This window comes from Eumetopias jubatus, unplaced genomic scaffold, assembly GCF_037043125.1.
Source record: "Eumetopias jubatus isolate StellerSeaLion01/CBP00866 unplaced genomic scaffold, mEumJub1_p1.0 scaffold_1, whole genome shotgun sequence".
NCBI lineage: Eukaryota > Metazoa > Chordata > Mammalia > Carnivora > Otariidae > Eumetopias > Eumetopias jubatus.
The window spans coordinates 29,243,843-29,259,241 of record NW_028274807.1 but is presented as its reverse complement, the minus strand read 5'-3'; the positions used below and the strand labels follow the sequence as shown (position 1 = coordinate 29,259,241).

General features: G+C 37.5%; 1 protein-coding gene across 2 annotated transcripts; it reads left to right on the top strand.

Moving 5' to 3' along the window:
* Positions 1–1,096: 1,096 nt before the first annotated feature.
* On the top strand, positions 1,097–12,972 carry RBM11 (RNA binding motif protein 11). Of its 2 annotated transcripts, none has more exons than XM_028116784.1 (5): positions 1,097–1,273; positions 5,020–5,182; positions 6,518–6,590; positions 10,342–10,438; positions 11,938–12,972. In XM_028116784.1, the coding sequence occupies exons 1-5, from the start codon at positions 1,178–1,180 to the stop codon at positions 12,220–12,222; spliced, it is 714 nt and encodes a 237-aa protein (XP_027972585.1). In that variant the 5' UTR covers positions 1,097–1,177; the 3' UTR covers positions 12,223–12,972. The 2 variants fall into 2 exon arrangements, with proteins under 2 accessions (XP_027972585.1, XP_027972579.1); XM_028116778.1 differs by having other exon boundaries at positions 11,935–12,972.
* The last annotated feature ends 2,427 nt before the right edge of the window (positions 12,973–15,399 follow it).

Genomic DNA, 15,399 nt, shown 5'->3' with positions numbered 1-15,399 from the left:
GATTTTGTACGGGGAAATCTGTCCCTCTCATTACGCTGAAAGCTTTAGGACAGATCTTTATACTTAACCTTTGTTTCCCAGGGATTAAAGACAGCGCTTGGTACATAGCAAGCATTCAAAAAATACCTAAATGAAGTACTGTAATTTACATTAGCCCAATCCATTCCTTAAGAAATAGAACCTGAATTATCACCACTCCTAACCAATAGCCAAATGATGTCCTGATTACTTGTATATTCAGTGTCTTTCATAGACATATGGATTTTTCAAAAAGGAAGCCAATAGTTGACAGTTGATTTATCCATCCACTGAGATTCTGAGTGGGTTTTCTTCTCCCTTTCTTTTACTTACCTTTATTTTTTGTAGGATTTTTTTCCCCTAACCCTCCTCAAGTAAAAATTAATTATTCACCCTGGTCACTGTATACAAAGTACAGTCCTGATACAAAGTACAAACATTGGATCCCACTACAAGCGCCCTGCAGCCATCCTCAAAAATTCTGGCTTCAATCACAAAACTTGCTATCTTTTTTGTAGTGTTCCTCGGTAGAAGCCGTTTTCTCAAGTTTTCAAAGGCCTTCTGGAGTCCACCTAAAACCTGTGTACCCATTTTCAAAGACTTCTCTAGGGCGCGCTTCCTAGGTAAATAAACTTTAGTTCTAGGATTCTATTGTATTTCACATCCACGCATGCATGGACTTATTCTTTCAAAAAACTAGTTTATACAGAATATAAATTCAAACTCCTAATGATTTATTCATTCACTCTTTGGAAACAAATCTTCCCCCATTAACCGGGCAGCTCCAGTACTGCAGGTAGTATGTCTTAAAATATCTCTTTTATTGAAAATGTTGATTGAATAAATCCAAAGTCAATTAACAATGGTGTACCTAGAAAAATGGAAGGCACTCCACCAGCGAGAGGGCAAAGCCCCGAGCGCCGTAATCTTTTTAATTCTCACTCACTCTCCGAGGCTCCCGATGGGATCCGGAGCAGCGTGGCGGCGCGGCGGGCAGTCCCCGCCAGCCTCTGTGGGGCGTGGCCCCGCAGCCCCGCCCCGCCCCTGGCGCGCGCGCTCCCGTCGCCGGCCCCGATCCCGTAGTCCGAGCGGCGCAGAAAAGCGACGAGAGGGGGCGGGGCTTGGAGACCTCCTCCAGCCTCGGGCCGAGACCGGAGGGATGTTCCCTGCTCAGGAGGAGGCCGACAGAACGGTGTTTGTGGGGAATTTAGAGGCCCGAGTACGGGAAGAGATTCTCTACGAGCTGTTCCTTCAGGTATCGTCGGCGGGGGGCGGCGGACGGGCGGGGACCGTCGAGCCGGAAGCGCAGCCCGAGGGGCGGGGCGCACCCGGACCACCCGGAGCCCGGCCCCCTTCCCGCCGCATCTTGTACCTAGGTTTATAATTTAGTTCCGTTTTGGCACACCTGCCTCTAGGTGAGCAACTAGTAGTGAAGTGATATATAATATGGGCCCCATCCCCATCCCCACTATAGAGCCCTGGGAGTGGGAAGTGACTTAGCTCCCCCCAGCCCCCGGCCCTGAGGAGGGGCTTTGCGGAGACTGCCTGGGCCTTGGGTGTCTAGGGCAAAACAGAAAACAGCCCTGTCACTACCTTCCTTCAGGTAATAAGCGCCCTTACGCCTTACATCCAGCATTGGTATAGATTTTAAAAATGTTACCCTATACATTACTTATTCCTCCAAACCCTTTGATACGGAGGGTGTTTTTACTCCAGTATGGTAAGTAAGATTTAATGATTCGTACAGTCAAATCATGACTATGAGCAATTGATTCCCTGGGCAGTTCCCTGTATTTCATACCAAGAGGGCCTTTTGGAAACTTTTCGGGATTTAGGGCCTCCACGAGTAAGCCTTCTGTCCCCAGTAAACACTCACCTATTGTATACATGTAGATGTCACTTCTAAAGAAATCTACTCTTCCAGCCATTCATCTAGCCATTACATGACAAACACGAAGTAAGATGCTGAACATACAAATTTAAGAGATAACCCTTGGTCTTTCTTTTTTTTAAGATTTTATTTATTTATTCGACAGAGAGAGACACAGCGAGAGAGGGAACACAAGCAGGGGGAGTGGGAGAGGGAGAAGTAGGCTTCCCACTGAGCAGGGAGCCGGATGTGGGGCTCGATCCCAGGACGCTGGGACCATGACCTGAGCCGAAGGCAGTCGCTTAACGACTGAGCCACTCAGGAGCCCCGCCCTTGGTCTTTCTAAAAGGGGAAATTTAAAAATTAATTACCATGATTTAGGATAATCTAAAAAGAGAAGGATATGTAATATAGTGAAGTTGTTTGGAACATGAACTCTGTAATGTCATAATGTCTAATGTCAATGTGACTTTGGGCAAGTAAATGACTATCTCAGTACGGCAGTTTCTTTAAATGTTAAATGGTAGTAATAGCATCTACAAAGTGATGTGGGAAGATTAAATAACTTAATGCAGGTAAAACAGAATTGAGCTTGGCATTTCTGAGTGTTTGCTGCTGCTGCTGCTGCTACCACTAATAGTGGTACAATTACTAATACTACTAATACTAATAATGAGAAATCAAGAAAGAAAGACTTTCCCCTATCAGAATAAGGGCAAGTTCCAAGGCAGACAATAGCAAAGCTAAATTTCTGGGACTAGGTAAGTGCTACTAGCAGTGAAAAAGGTTCTCTACATGGTTTTTGAAAGGCCCTAACTTTGTTTCTGTCTTCTGTTAATTTCAGATACACACAATTTGATCAAGAGAATTCCCCCTCCAAGGAACACAGTTTCCTTTCCTGGACATAAAACTTTATTATTTGAAAAATATGTTTAAGGCTTTTATGCTTACTTTTCTAAGTTGCCATCTTTTAAAATTTGCCCTTTTTAATCTGCTCTGATAGTTGTCTTTTCCTATAGTTATTTTCCCCAATATCATTTGAAACTTTCCACTCTAACAACAAAAAAAATTTAAAGAAAAAGAAAACAGAAAAAAGAAAAGACCTTATAGTTCTTTTTTCCTGAAGGTTTCTCTTATGTTGAGCCTGCAAAAAGGAGGAGGGGAGTTGGGGATAGGCATAAAGGCCCCCAGCACGCACTTACATTATTTCTAGTCAGTAGGAACTGGATCACTATGAGTTGTATGGATCTACAAGGTAGGTAGGTAGGTAGATAGATAGATAGATATTGTAGATATAAAATCTTCTCATTTTTTAAATAATTTCTACCTAAACAAAATGTTCATGTCTTTTAACAGATCAGGCAGCCAAGCATATGTTTTTATTTTTGCCTAGGTCCTTCTGTATTCTGTAAGAATTTGCTAAAATGAGGTGTCTTTTAGAAAGGCTTTTTAAAACACATGAACTTAGTCTTCAAAAAGACTAAAAGATGATGGGATTGTTACTACAAGCAAGTTTTGTTGAAATTTATCTTTAGAAATGCTTTGGTATACCTTCGAATTTGTAAAATTCAAAGTATTTAAGCATACTCTTTTCATTTGTGATTTCATATATTTAATATCTGTAGTAGAACAGTACTGATTAAAATTGGGTTTTTTTATTACTGTATATTTATCCTTTTACTAGTTTCTTTCAAATTTCTGATTATCCTTTGAAGTGAAAAAATCAGGTTTAAAGTTTTTGTACTTTTGACTAAGAAATACTGAAGTAGAGATTTGGAGGAGAAAGATAATGAATTCAGTTTCAATTATGTTGAAGAACAGTCACACACAGGTCTCCAGGCGGCATGAGTGTAAAAAATAGATTTGTTGACGAAGTGGTCCTTGGATCCAGAAGGGAGGATGAGCTAGTCCCTGAGAAAGCAGAAAAGGAATAAAAAAAAAAAAGACGGAATCTTAAAATGTAGTATCATTTTAAAGATGATAGTTAACATTTTTCTTTAGAATAAAAGCGATTTCTTTATCCAACTCGACAGAGAAAAGTAATCAATCATTAAAGTAGAATTAAAAAGTATGAGCCAGGGGTGCCTGGGTGGCTCAGTCGGTTAAGCATCTGCCTTTGGCTCAGGTCATGGTCCCAGCGTCCTGGGACGGAGACCCGCATCAGGGTCCCTGCTCAGCAGGGAGGCTGCTTCTCCCTCTGCCCCTCACCCCGCTCATGCTCTTTCTTTGTCTCTCAAAAATAAATAAAATCTAAAAAAATAAATAAATAAAAGTAAAAAGCATGAGCCAATTGCCATTAAATCTTAGTTGTTTATAAGTCTTTGTGGGTGCCTCCTGTAATCATTATCATGGGGGACATGTAATTTTTTTAGTTGTAATTAATACCTTTTTACAATATTTCACTCTGCTTTTTTACTCTCCTGCTAGTTATAGGTTTTACTACCAATACAGTCTGAATATTTTCAATTTATTTTGTTTTATTCCATTTTTTAAATACATGATGGAATAATATTCTCCCATTGTGGGAATTAGAACCTTTCCAATTTTTCACTCATATAAACAGTGCACCTACTTAAAAGTCGTAAACATACTAAAACATTTTTTCCTTTGGGAATATTTACCAAATGGGATTATTAGATCAAAATACATGATAAATTAGTTTCTCTTGTCAAAATGTTTAACTCTGACAAAAAAAATGAGGCCGTGCTACAATACAACAGTTTTTTAGGCTCACTCAAACCAACATTAGGTTTGTCATTTCAATTTGTTTTTGAGTTATACACAGTTAATACATACGGAGATAAAATAGTATTTTACTCTTAGATTTAAATGCTCTCTAAATTGTTTTGTTAAACCTAGCAGAGGGTAACATTTCTTTTAAGATTTGGAACTGTTACCTAAAATTTTCTGTTCTTAACACCATGAATGTTTTCTTGATGAGCAAAAAATACTAGAAAGTGTGATGAAATATGATATTTACTGTTAGGAAAATGCATCATTTGCAGAGCTACATAAAGCAATTACTGCTAACAGATTTATTTTGAAGTCTGAAGTTGAATATACTTGATTTATCTGAATGTAAAAAAAAAATCTTTAGATTTATGAGAAAATAATTTTTAAGTTTTTTATAGGCTGGGCCATTAACCAAAGTGACTATATGCAAAGACAGAGAAGGAAAGCCGAAGACTTTTGGATTTGTCTGCTTTAAGCACCCTGAATCGGTGTCTTATGCCATAGCTTTGCTGAATGGAATACGTTTATATGGAAGACCAATTAATGTACAGTATCGATTTGGTAGGTCTTGCCACTGAAGAATCTTCCAAGTGTGTTTTGTTGATGGTGTTGTTCTCAGAGGTGTGAACATTGTGTTTTCTATATAATGTAAGACCAAAAAAGTGTTCCTTTTGTCTCTGTTAAATTTTCTCAGAATACATGTAGACATTCATAGTGTTATATGATTAACTAGTATTGCCAATCCTATGGCATCTTTTCTATATTAAAGTTTAAAATGTTCCATCTTAGTACCAGCCAGCAAGTAGCTATGATAGTTGCTATTGGCTGTTGTAAATTAAGCAAATCTAAATGAATTGGGACACACAGCTCTAGCCTTGAATACATCAAGGTCATTTGCCGATCTTGTCAGTGCTAGTGTGTGGTATCAAATACCTACTGTTTGGGAGGTAGAGTGGGTGCCTTAGTCGTTCTCTTGCGAACACCATACTCTGCATTAGTGCCTTGGATCTAAGCCCCTGCAAAAGTAGCTGGCCAAAAGCGGCTGCAGAGTGACCCTCAGTCACTGTGGAGGAGAGTTTTCGGACACCAATGACCTCAAATGTCTTCTACACACCTGTCAAAAACGGATTAAATACTGGAGAACACTGAACTAGTAGACTCTACCTCTTTCATGTTTTGAGGGACTGATAGAGGTGATGCTTATGGTGCAGTGCTTGCAATGTGTATGTTGCCTCCCTCCCCTCAGTGATGCAAGTCTATTGATGTATCCCTTGCTTGTTTCTTTTTTTCCTCTTATTATACTAAAAACAGTAAGAAAACAGTACCTCATTGCAAAGGAAAAAGGTTTCTCCTTGTGTTTCTTTCTTTTATTTATATTTTTAATGATTTTGCAAAGGTAATTGGCTGTATCATTGCTTTCAAGTACTGTTTGGTTAACTCACACAGACTGGTAAAATGGGCCGGGATGCACTATGTTCTGACACATCCCAGCCAGCTGCTTAGCATCCTCTGTAATGTTTCATCCACTTTTGCCAATGCAGTTTAGGGAACTCCTGCATTCTCCACAAGAGGCAGATCACACTAATTTTTGCCATTATTAGTCTACAAGCGTGTGGAACAACACAACATCATCTATCTTATGGTCCCATGTCAATATCATTCTTCTGTGCAGCCATGGCTTTGGACAAAGCTTGGTTATAATTCAGTCATTTGTTGTAATGTAAACAATCTGTAAATACCACTTGGGAGATCAAAGATATATTCATGTACCTTATATGATTAAGGAATTTTGACCAATGCTACATCCTTTTAGGTTTGGAGTTTTTCTATGGCTTAACAATAGAACTCCAAAAAATTGTACCATTAAGTAATCTGTTGATTCTTTTTCTTCTGTAGGGAGCTCTCGCTCTTCTGAACCAGCTAACCAAAGTTTTGAGAGCTGTGTTAAGATAAATTCACACAGCTACAGGTAATTAAAAATATTTTTTTCAAAAAACAAATATGTTCTTGTACGAGAAATAGTTTTTATATATTCTGAACTATTGTAAAACCTTACTGTTTAGACATGGGATAAAATTTAAGCAATTCACTTTTTTTCTGAAATGATGAACAGTGGCAAAATATTTTGATTTAAAGTTCAGTTTTAATATTTTCAGTAGCAGGTGAGAAAGATTCATATTTCTAGTGTTCTTTATAGTTTACCTTATGCTTTTTGTAGATGTTAAATCACTTAAGCTTCCAAGGTGTCATTGTGATGGATCATAGAGATGCTATTATCCATATCTTGTACTTGAATAAACAGAGATGTAAAAGTTAACTAATTTTCAGGGTCATAAAGATGAAAAAGTGATAGTTGCTAGGCTTGAAATTAAGCCTTCTGACATTAAGCCATTCTGTTATTTATTGTACTACTTTTTCGAACTTCTTTATGATAATTTTCCAAATATTCTAAAATTTTGTATTGGCTGATTTCCTGATGCAATGGTAGCCCCTGAGGACACTGTCAGGCAAGCTATCCTAGAGGTCATGGAACAGAAAGGCTCTGAAACTGAATTAAGATGTTCAAATCACACCATTAATAAATGGTGTGATAAACCAATTTAGAAGACACAGTGAAAAGCAACAGGAAAGATCCTGGATAGTTTGGCACACGTATCATCGGGTACAAGTGACACTCTTACTTACTCCACATATTATCGACTGAGTCTATCTGTAGCACGTCTGACAGGTTATGAACTTATTTACTATCTGAATTGAACATATATTATAACTTCTGCCAGTATCTCCCAAGTGAGTTGCTTATTCTGTCCCTAACATGGTTTCATCACCGTCCCATAAACTACTAGCTTACTTAGAGTCTGTTACAAGCATTTCATCCATCCTGTTTGTTTTTGTCTTCTGCAGCAGAACTGAATATTCTCATGTAAACTAACAGTAGCTGAAAGTCCTATCTTTCTGAGGCATGAGCGAGTGCCTCCGAGGACTGGCAATCACACAGGCTTATCTATAGGAGAAGTACTACCTCCCAAATAAAACACAGTGTGTTCCACATCGTCATTCTTCCCAGTATTTCTGTATCAGGGAAATCAGGAGAAGTGAAAAAGTAGGTGCTGAGGGGCACCTGGGGGGCTCAGTCAGTTAAGATCTGCCTTCAGCTCAGGTCATGATCCCAGGGTCCTGAGATCGAGTCCTGCATCGGGTTCCCTGCTCCACGGGGAGTCTGCCTCTGCCTCTCCCCTGCTCATGCTCTCTCTCGCTCTTTCTCAAATAAAAAAGAAAGAAAGAAAATCATAAAAAAAAGCCAAAGTAGGTGCTGACTTCAAATTATATGAACTTAAATCTTGCTTCTGCCACTTCATTAATGGTATGACCTTGGACAGGTTATTTCACCACACTGTAACCTGTTCTAAAACAAGGATCATACCTCGAAGATTGTTGTGAGAATCAAATTTTGTAATACATTCCATGTATTTAAAATACTGGACACATAGCAGGTATTCAGTAAATACATTTCAGCCAGTGTTACCAGAAAGGGGGGAGTGATTTACTATGTTGGTAGGGGATGTACTATAGACTCATGAATTGAGCCATTTGTATAATAGGAGAGCTTCTTCTCTTCTACTAGTGGGCAAACATACCTCATATTTCTCAGGAATTAGGAAGAAACAAGCTGTTGCTGTTTGGGCAGAGGTAGAAAGACAAGCAGTATAAGATGTCAGAACTCTTGTATTCTATGTTTATGTTTGACAGACTCAATCACAAATTCTAGAGTAGAAAATCAGAATTATATGTATATTCCACAACAGTATACTTCATTGGTAGTACCTTATTTTCTAGTATTTGTTACATTATAAAGGAAGAATGAAAAGAGGATATAGTGTCCTAGAAGTAATGTGCAGAGAAAAATGGTGTACATGTTGTATCCTTAGTCTTTCATGGGTCTTTCTTTGAAAAGGATTTTTTATGCTTCTGTTGCCTCTTATGCCTTCTGTTTTCAATAAATAGTTCCTATATTAGTTTGCTGGGGCTGCCATAACAAATAACCACAAAGAGGTACTTAAACAACAGAAATGTGTTGTCTCATAGTTCTGAGGCTAGAAGTCCAAGATCAAGGTGTCCACAGAATTAGTTCCTTCTGAGGGCTATGAGAGAGAATGTTCTGTGTCTATCTCATGGTGTCTTCTGGTTATTTGGCAGTCCTTGATATTCTTTGGCTTGTAGGTACATCACCTGGTTCTTCATATGATGTTCTCCTGTGTATGCCTGTCTTTAGATTTCCCCTTTTTATAAAGAAAACAGTCCTATTGGATTAGTGGCTCATCCTACTCCAGTAAGACTTCGTCTTAGCCAATTACATCTGCAACAACCCTGGTTCCAAATGAGATCACATTCTGAGGTACTGGGGGTTCGGACTTCAACATGGGAATTTTGGGGTGATACAGTTTAGCCCCCAGCTCTTCCCAATTTACATGTGATTCATCTCTGTAGACAACGATGCATGCCTTGAGATTCGCCTAGGAAGGACGGTGGTTTTAGAGAATCTGCATCTGTGTTCGTGATGGTGCTAGTCCCGGCACTTCTGCTCCTGAGGTTGTATCTTCCCCACTCTGTAATTTCATTGCGCTTTTTGTTTTTTTCTTTACTATCTATACACATGTTCTGGTCTCCTCCAACCTTGTCCCCAAATCAGGCTGTTACCTTTTGCCCCTTCTTCTCCCTGAAAAATCTTTCATCCTTCACACCCTTCCTTCCTACACGCTTCTTAAGCCCATTGTTAGATGGAAGGTGCTCGTCCAGAGGTTATCAGGAGCCTTCCGAACAATAGCTTCAGTGCTAATTCAGTTTCCTTTTTCGTAACAACTGACACCGAATCCTCCCTTAGTTTTACTCTTCCACTGGTTTTTGCAGTAGTCTCACCACTTAGCGGTAGGGTGTCCGCATGCCCATCCGACTCATCTGTCCCTCCCCTGCCCTCATCTTTGCCCCCGCCTTTGCCACAGCACACCTCCTTTCCTAAGGGTTAGTAGTACCGGCATTAAAACTGTGCAGTGCTGTGGCGCAAGGAGACGAGTGAGGGCTAGCTGGAGAAGCTAACTAGTAATTGTAACTGGAATTTATGAAATAGCTTCGTAGAAGCAAATATGACAACACTTATAAAGGAAACTTTAGCTCACGACAGTTTTTAAATGAGTTTTTATTATCTTAATTCATGTGTGCAAGAAATCCACAAACGTGGATAAACATGAGCAGTTCACTTAGGAAAGAGCATAATTTTTATAGTTAAACAGTAAAGATATCTTCAACAGTAAATTGAGGAAAATTTCTATATTTCTTTCACTTTTTATATCTGTAGAAGATTGAATGTACCCTTGGTGATTACCAACGACTTGCTTTGCTCTCTTCATACCTAAGTGTCTGTTTCTTTATACACATACAAGGCTATTTAACATTTTCCTGTCAGAAGGCCAGATGTGACTCTAAATATTGAGATTTCGATATGTAGCAATTAGTAAGACTTAAGGTACTACTATGTCACTATATTATCAGTATAATATCTGATTACTTGTGTGTATATGTTTAAAGTTAATCTTAACTGAGCTGTCTTAGAGAAGCTTTATTTTTTAATAACAAGGAGCCTTTTTCTTCTTTTTTTTAAAAAAAAGGACATTTGTGTGTAGGGATTTTAACTTTTTATTAATTTTTCTTTTACCTCCCCAAAGAAATGAAGAAGTTGCGGCCAGATCTTCCTTTCCCATGCAGTTCTTTCCAATTAACAGTGCAGTTTTACCTCAAGAATATTTTTTCCTTCAGAAGATGGTAAGTTTGATATGCCTTTGGTTCAATATGTAATATAATACAGACTGTGATGGAACTTCTGTTTCTCAAATCTAAACCTGGGGTGAAGGCAGAAGCTGCCCTGAGCACTGTCTCCCCAATGGTAGTCTGCTCCAACAACCAAGTCATCTTTAGCCTCACACCTAGAACTTCAGCGAGTGTGTCAACACAAGAGGGGTAGATAGTAGTGACGCTGCATTGTGGTCCAAGTACAATTTGAGTAGAGAGTTCTCATTTAAACTTTAATTTAAATTAGATTCTCAGTGTTAAACTACATTATTTCTAGAGACTCTCGATAATATGGTTCTGGCCTAGAAATCATAATTATGGTCACAATAAGTTAAAGGGGAACTTAGGAAATGTTTTTTCTTCCAACTCCTCATTCTGTACATAATAAAATTGAGGTCTAGGGGTAGTAACCGGTAGGCCCAAGAGAGTACAGCTTGTTAGTGACAGACGTGGGACTATAACACAGGTATTGTGATTAACAGGGTGTGATTGTTGTGAACATCCAACATATATGTGAGCTTCAGATTTTTCAAACAGCCATTTTCATTTTGTAAACATAAAGAAAATGGAGAATTTAACTTTTGGGAAAAAAATTTTTCTTAGTTACAGTGAGATATTAAGAAACAACCAGTTCTCATCCAAAACTGTCAATATCCTTCTTCCCAGCATTTTTTATCCTTGGTAGAGATGAGAAACACACAGACACATGCAGGTTTGTGTTGTCTCTATTAATCTTTAATCTACTTTGAATAGTTAGAAATTTGAGTTAAAAACAAGAAAGGGTCTCTCTATCTTAATAGTTGACAAACATGCTGTACCATACTGTGGCAGTTAGCCACATGTGAGACTAAGGAGCGGAGTTTTTAGTTTTATTTAATTTTAAATTTTATTAAAATTTTACAGCAGATACTTGGTTCAGTTAATAGAATATTTTTAAGAATATTTGCAGGAACTTGGGTATGTGGATCTACTTTTTCAGATGTTAAATTCTAGGTAATCTAAATTCAGATCAAGTATTTTCAGTGAAAATGTTGCATCCAAATTGAGATGTGCTGTAAGTATAAAATGCACACCAAATTTCAAAGACTTAGTATGGAGAAAGGAAAGTAAAATAACTCATTAATAATTTTTATGTTGTTTACATGTTGAAATGACAATATTTGGGATTTGGGGGGATAAATAAAACACATCATTAGTGGCACCTGTTTTTCTATATTGCGGCTACTAGATGTAAAACTGGCTTGTGTTCTATTTCTGTAAGGCAGAATCTGTATTGTAGGAAGCTGTACACTACCTTGAATCTTTCCATTAACCATTTAAAGGAACTACCACATTCCTGTTTTGGAAAGTCACTGTCCTAACACGTGGTTTAGTTTGCCCATAGTTAGCTGTATAATGCATGTAAACTGTTAACTTTTTCTTTTAACGCTTCAGGCTTGTTTTGCTAGATGATTGTCTTTTTTCCCCAGCAGTGGCATGCCTATAATCCAGCCCTGCAGCTGCCTTACTATGAGATGGCAGCACCGCTTCCTAATAGCACGTCTGCAACGTCTTCACTAAATTGTGCTCCAGATCTGGAGGCTGGACCCAGCTCTTACGAATGGACTCACCAACAGCCCAGTGACCCTGACCTTTATCAGACGAATAAACGAAAGAGGCAAAAACAAACCAGTGACAGCGATAGTAGCACAGAAAACAAGAGGGGAAATGAATATAGCCAAAAGTTCCAAAAGTGTAAGAAAAAGAAAAGATATTAGCATTATGTTCACATGAAATTTGCCTACCCTGTCATCATTTTCTTAAAAGAGAAAAACAAACACCTGTATTCTTCTCAGTGACCAATCTCGTGGCTTTCTGGTGTTTTTTGAAATATATAATATGACATCTGATTTGCTATTTCATTTTTGTCTTGAATGACAAAAACTTATAAATAATATAATGTAGTACTTTTTGTAATGGCATTTTTGACACATTGTCAACAAGAAATATACTTTGAGTTGTTATATTTTGGTACTGATGATGAAATTGCATGAAATTATCAGTCAGAAGTCACTCACTGAGCCTTTGTGGATAAGGCACCCTTGCTCTCCTAGTCTGTTGCCTGAATGGAGTGGGGGATTTTCTGAATGGAACTAGTGCAACTATTTAGGGGTTTCATGTTGTTCCTAACAAAGACGGAAAAGCAGGCTTTAGTTTCCTTTGTGAATAACATTTTATTTTTTTATGTCTAAATATATTCATTCTAAGCCTTACTTTCCTACAGGTTTATTTCATAAAATGAGGATATCTGACAGTGATACCAAAGGAAAGATGATTATCATGGGACTAGTTTTTAGATCCTTCCTTTTTTATACAAGTGTATATAAATAGGAATCCCTGCCTCTTTACTTCTCACTTAATTGTATTTCATGAAAATTAGTTGGCTAGGACAGTATGTATTATCCACCTCTTTTGCCAACTGGGTTTGAGATAGTATATTTGACACACTTAAATCTTGATAATGAACAATAAATAGAGTGATATTTCATTAATATATGATATTTAATATTTATTATCATATCAGGTTTCCTATTTCTGGTACATTTATTTTTAGAAGACAAATAGAATACATGTAAAATTAATGGTTTATTTGGATACTTTGTTAACTTTGTAGCTCATCATAAGCTACATATGATGCTACATATGAACTACAAGTACATAATGGTGAAAGTATTTATTTACTAAGGCTAATTAAAAGAATCCTGCAAAAGCCTTGCTTAGATATTTCTTTTGCAGGTTGCATAGCACTTTATAGATCTTTATTTAAAATAACAAAGATTTTTTTAGCGAAATGAGTAACTGAATTTAACTTTTGATTATAAATATACAATGCAGTAGAGTTTTAAATATAAATATTAATCCATTTCCATCCGATGAATATGAAAAATTAAATAGTGCTTGATATAGCTTGATCTGTATATACTGTATGTACCTGAATAATCAGACTAAAAGAGATCATCTTTTTTTTCTTTTTACCTTCACATTTTTGCAATTTAAAAACATTAACTTCACCTCAGCCTTTTTTTCAACTCTTATACCTATAGTTCACCTTAGCCCTACATTATTTCATAGTGATTGGCATTATCAAAAATATGTACATAAGAAATGTCTCTTAGCAAGTAAGAATGCATATTTGTAACAGAACTACCTTGAAATACTGCTACATGAACTGAAATCTTAGAACTGCCAGGAGTTCTTGCAAATTCTTCCATCACAGGCAGGAATTACCCCGATACCAACTTTAGACAGTCAGCCAATTTGAGCCAACCAGAAAGCAAATACACCTATTTGCCCTTGCCGTCTTTCATTGTTAAAATAAATAGGAAACTTTCCTTAAAATGTTACTATAATCTACAGTTCTATATAATTTTAAATTATCAGTTTTCCCAGTGCTGTGCCTTTGAGTTAAAAATTATATAAATTATTTGCCTTAGAGGGTTTTATTTTTTTTAATTTTAATTCTCCATTCTCAAAATCTGTTTTATGTATGTGCACATTCTGTTGCAAATGCTAGGAGAAGCTTGGAATTTGAGAACCAAATAAGTTATCTTTTTATTCTCATATTCACTAATTTTTTAATGAATTTTTATAATGCCTCAGGCAGTGGCAAAACCATTGAGAAAAATTACTTAGAATTAAAGTTGGTCAGAAAGGTCAACTTTCTAATTGCCCAACAATTTATTAGTACTTAGCCACACAAAGGAAGAGGTTGACTACTCAGTGTAGTGTTCCTGCACGTGGACAGTGCTAAAGAAAGCATAACGATTCTTAACTACTTCTTTCATTACACTCTAAACAGGTAACATTATTACATCAGAACTTTGTCATTATAATAAATTTGTTGCTAATCTAATAATTGCATTTAATGCTAAGATTTCAAAGGTGACAACCGTCTTAAGAGCTACACATAGCTATTTGAAACCATAGCTCAGGATGCAAAATTTCAGTAAGAATTTCAATTTTTTCCTTCCCCAATATTTCCTTCTGTGATCAGTGGGGGCCAATATTTCACTATGGACTGGGTGCTGGAGTGTTGGAACAATTGTTGACCTCACTTCAGTTTCAGGCTCTCTTAGCCCAGGCGCCTACTTCAAGATAATGAAGCACTCTCAGATGTTAGGCACTTAAGGAAATGAAAATAAGCGCATTTATTGGGACTGAGAGCAGAATGCAAAGATAAAGGGGATACCAGTTATTCAGCCCCATCTCCATTTAAATATGGTTGAGGACTGGGCATATTCTCCTCAGGGCGGATGTGCCTCATGACACATGTGGCTTACATAGCTGCCCCTAGGTGATGGTGTGGCTGTTTGGCTCCCCCATCTTTCTTGTCCCTAGGAAGAAAGGCTGGAGGAGTAGGATTGGCTTTTAGAATACCATCCCAAAGAACTGATGGAACATCAACTGAACTACTCAGGTCTGTAGTCAAAGCTCGGTTTAAAGTGTCCATATTGTACCTCTATTTTCCATTTCTATACATCCTAGTAAAGCTAGTTACATCAGAATTAAGAGCCTCTCATTAATTTATTAAGAAATGTGAATTAATAGTCTGGGTTTGATTTTGGGTAAAATGAGGACTAATATATAAATCTCTACAGAAATTATATTTTAATGCAGAAAATTCAAAGGACATCTTTTTAACAAAGGATGATGTCTGCTTCTATGCCTCAAGCCTGAGGAAGTTCAGTGAGCACAACTCCAGTTTGCATTAGTGATGATGTTATTTGATCAGAATGCGTCCTACGGGGTCACATGATACCGCAACTGTGGACTAAGTCTATTACCAGTCATGCCCAACCTGCAAAAATTACTTCAGGTGCCTGCAGAAACTGCCTTAGCAGGTGAAATCAAGTAGTCTGTTATCTGGTTCCCTGTAAAATTTCCTTTCCAGCATC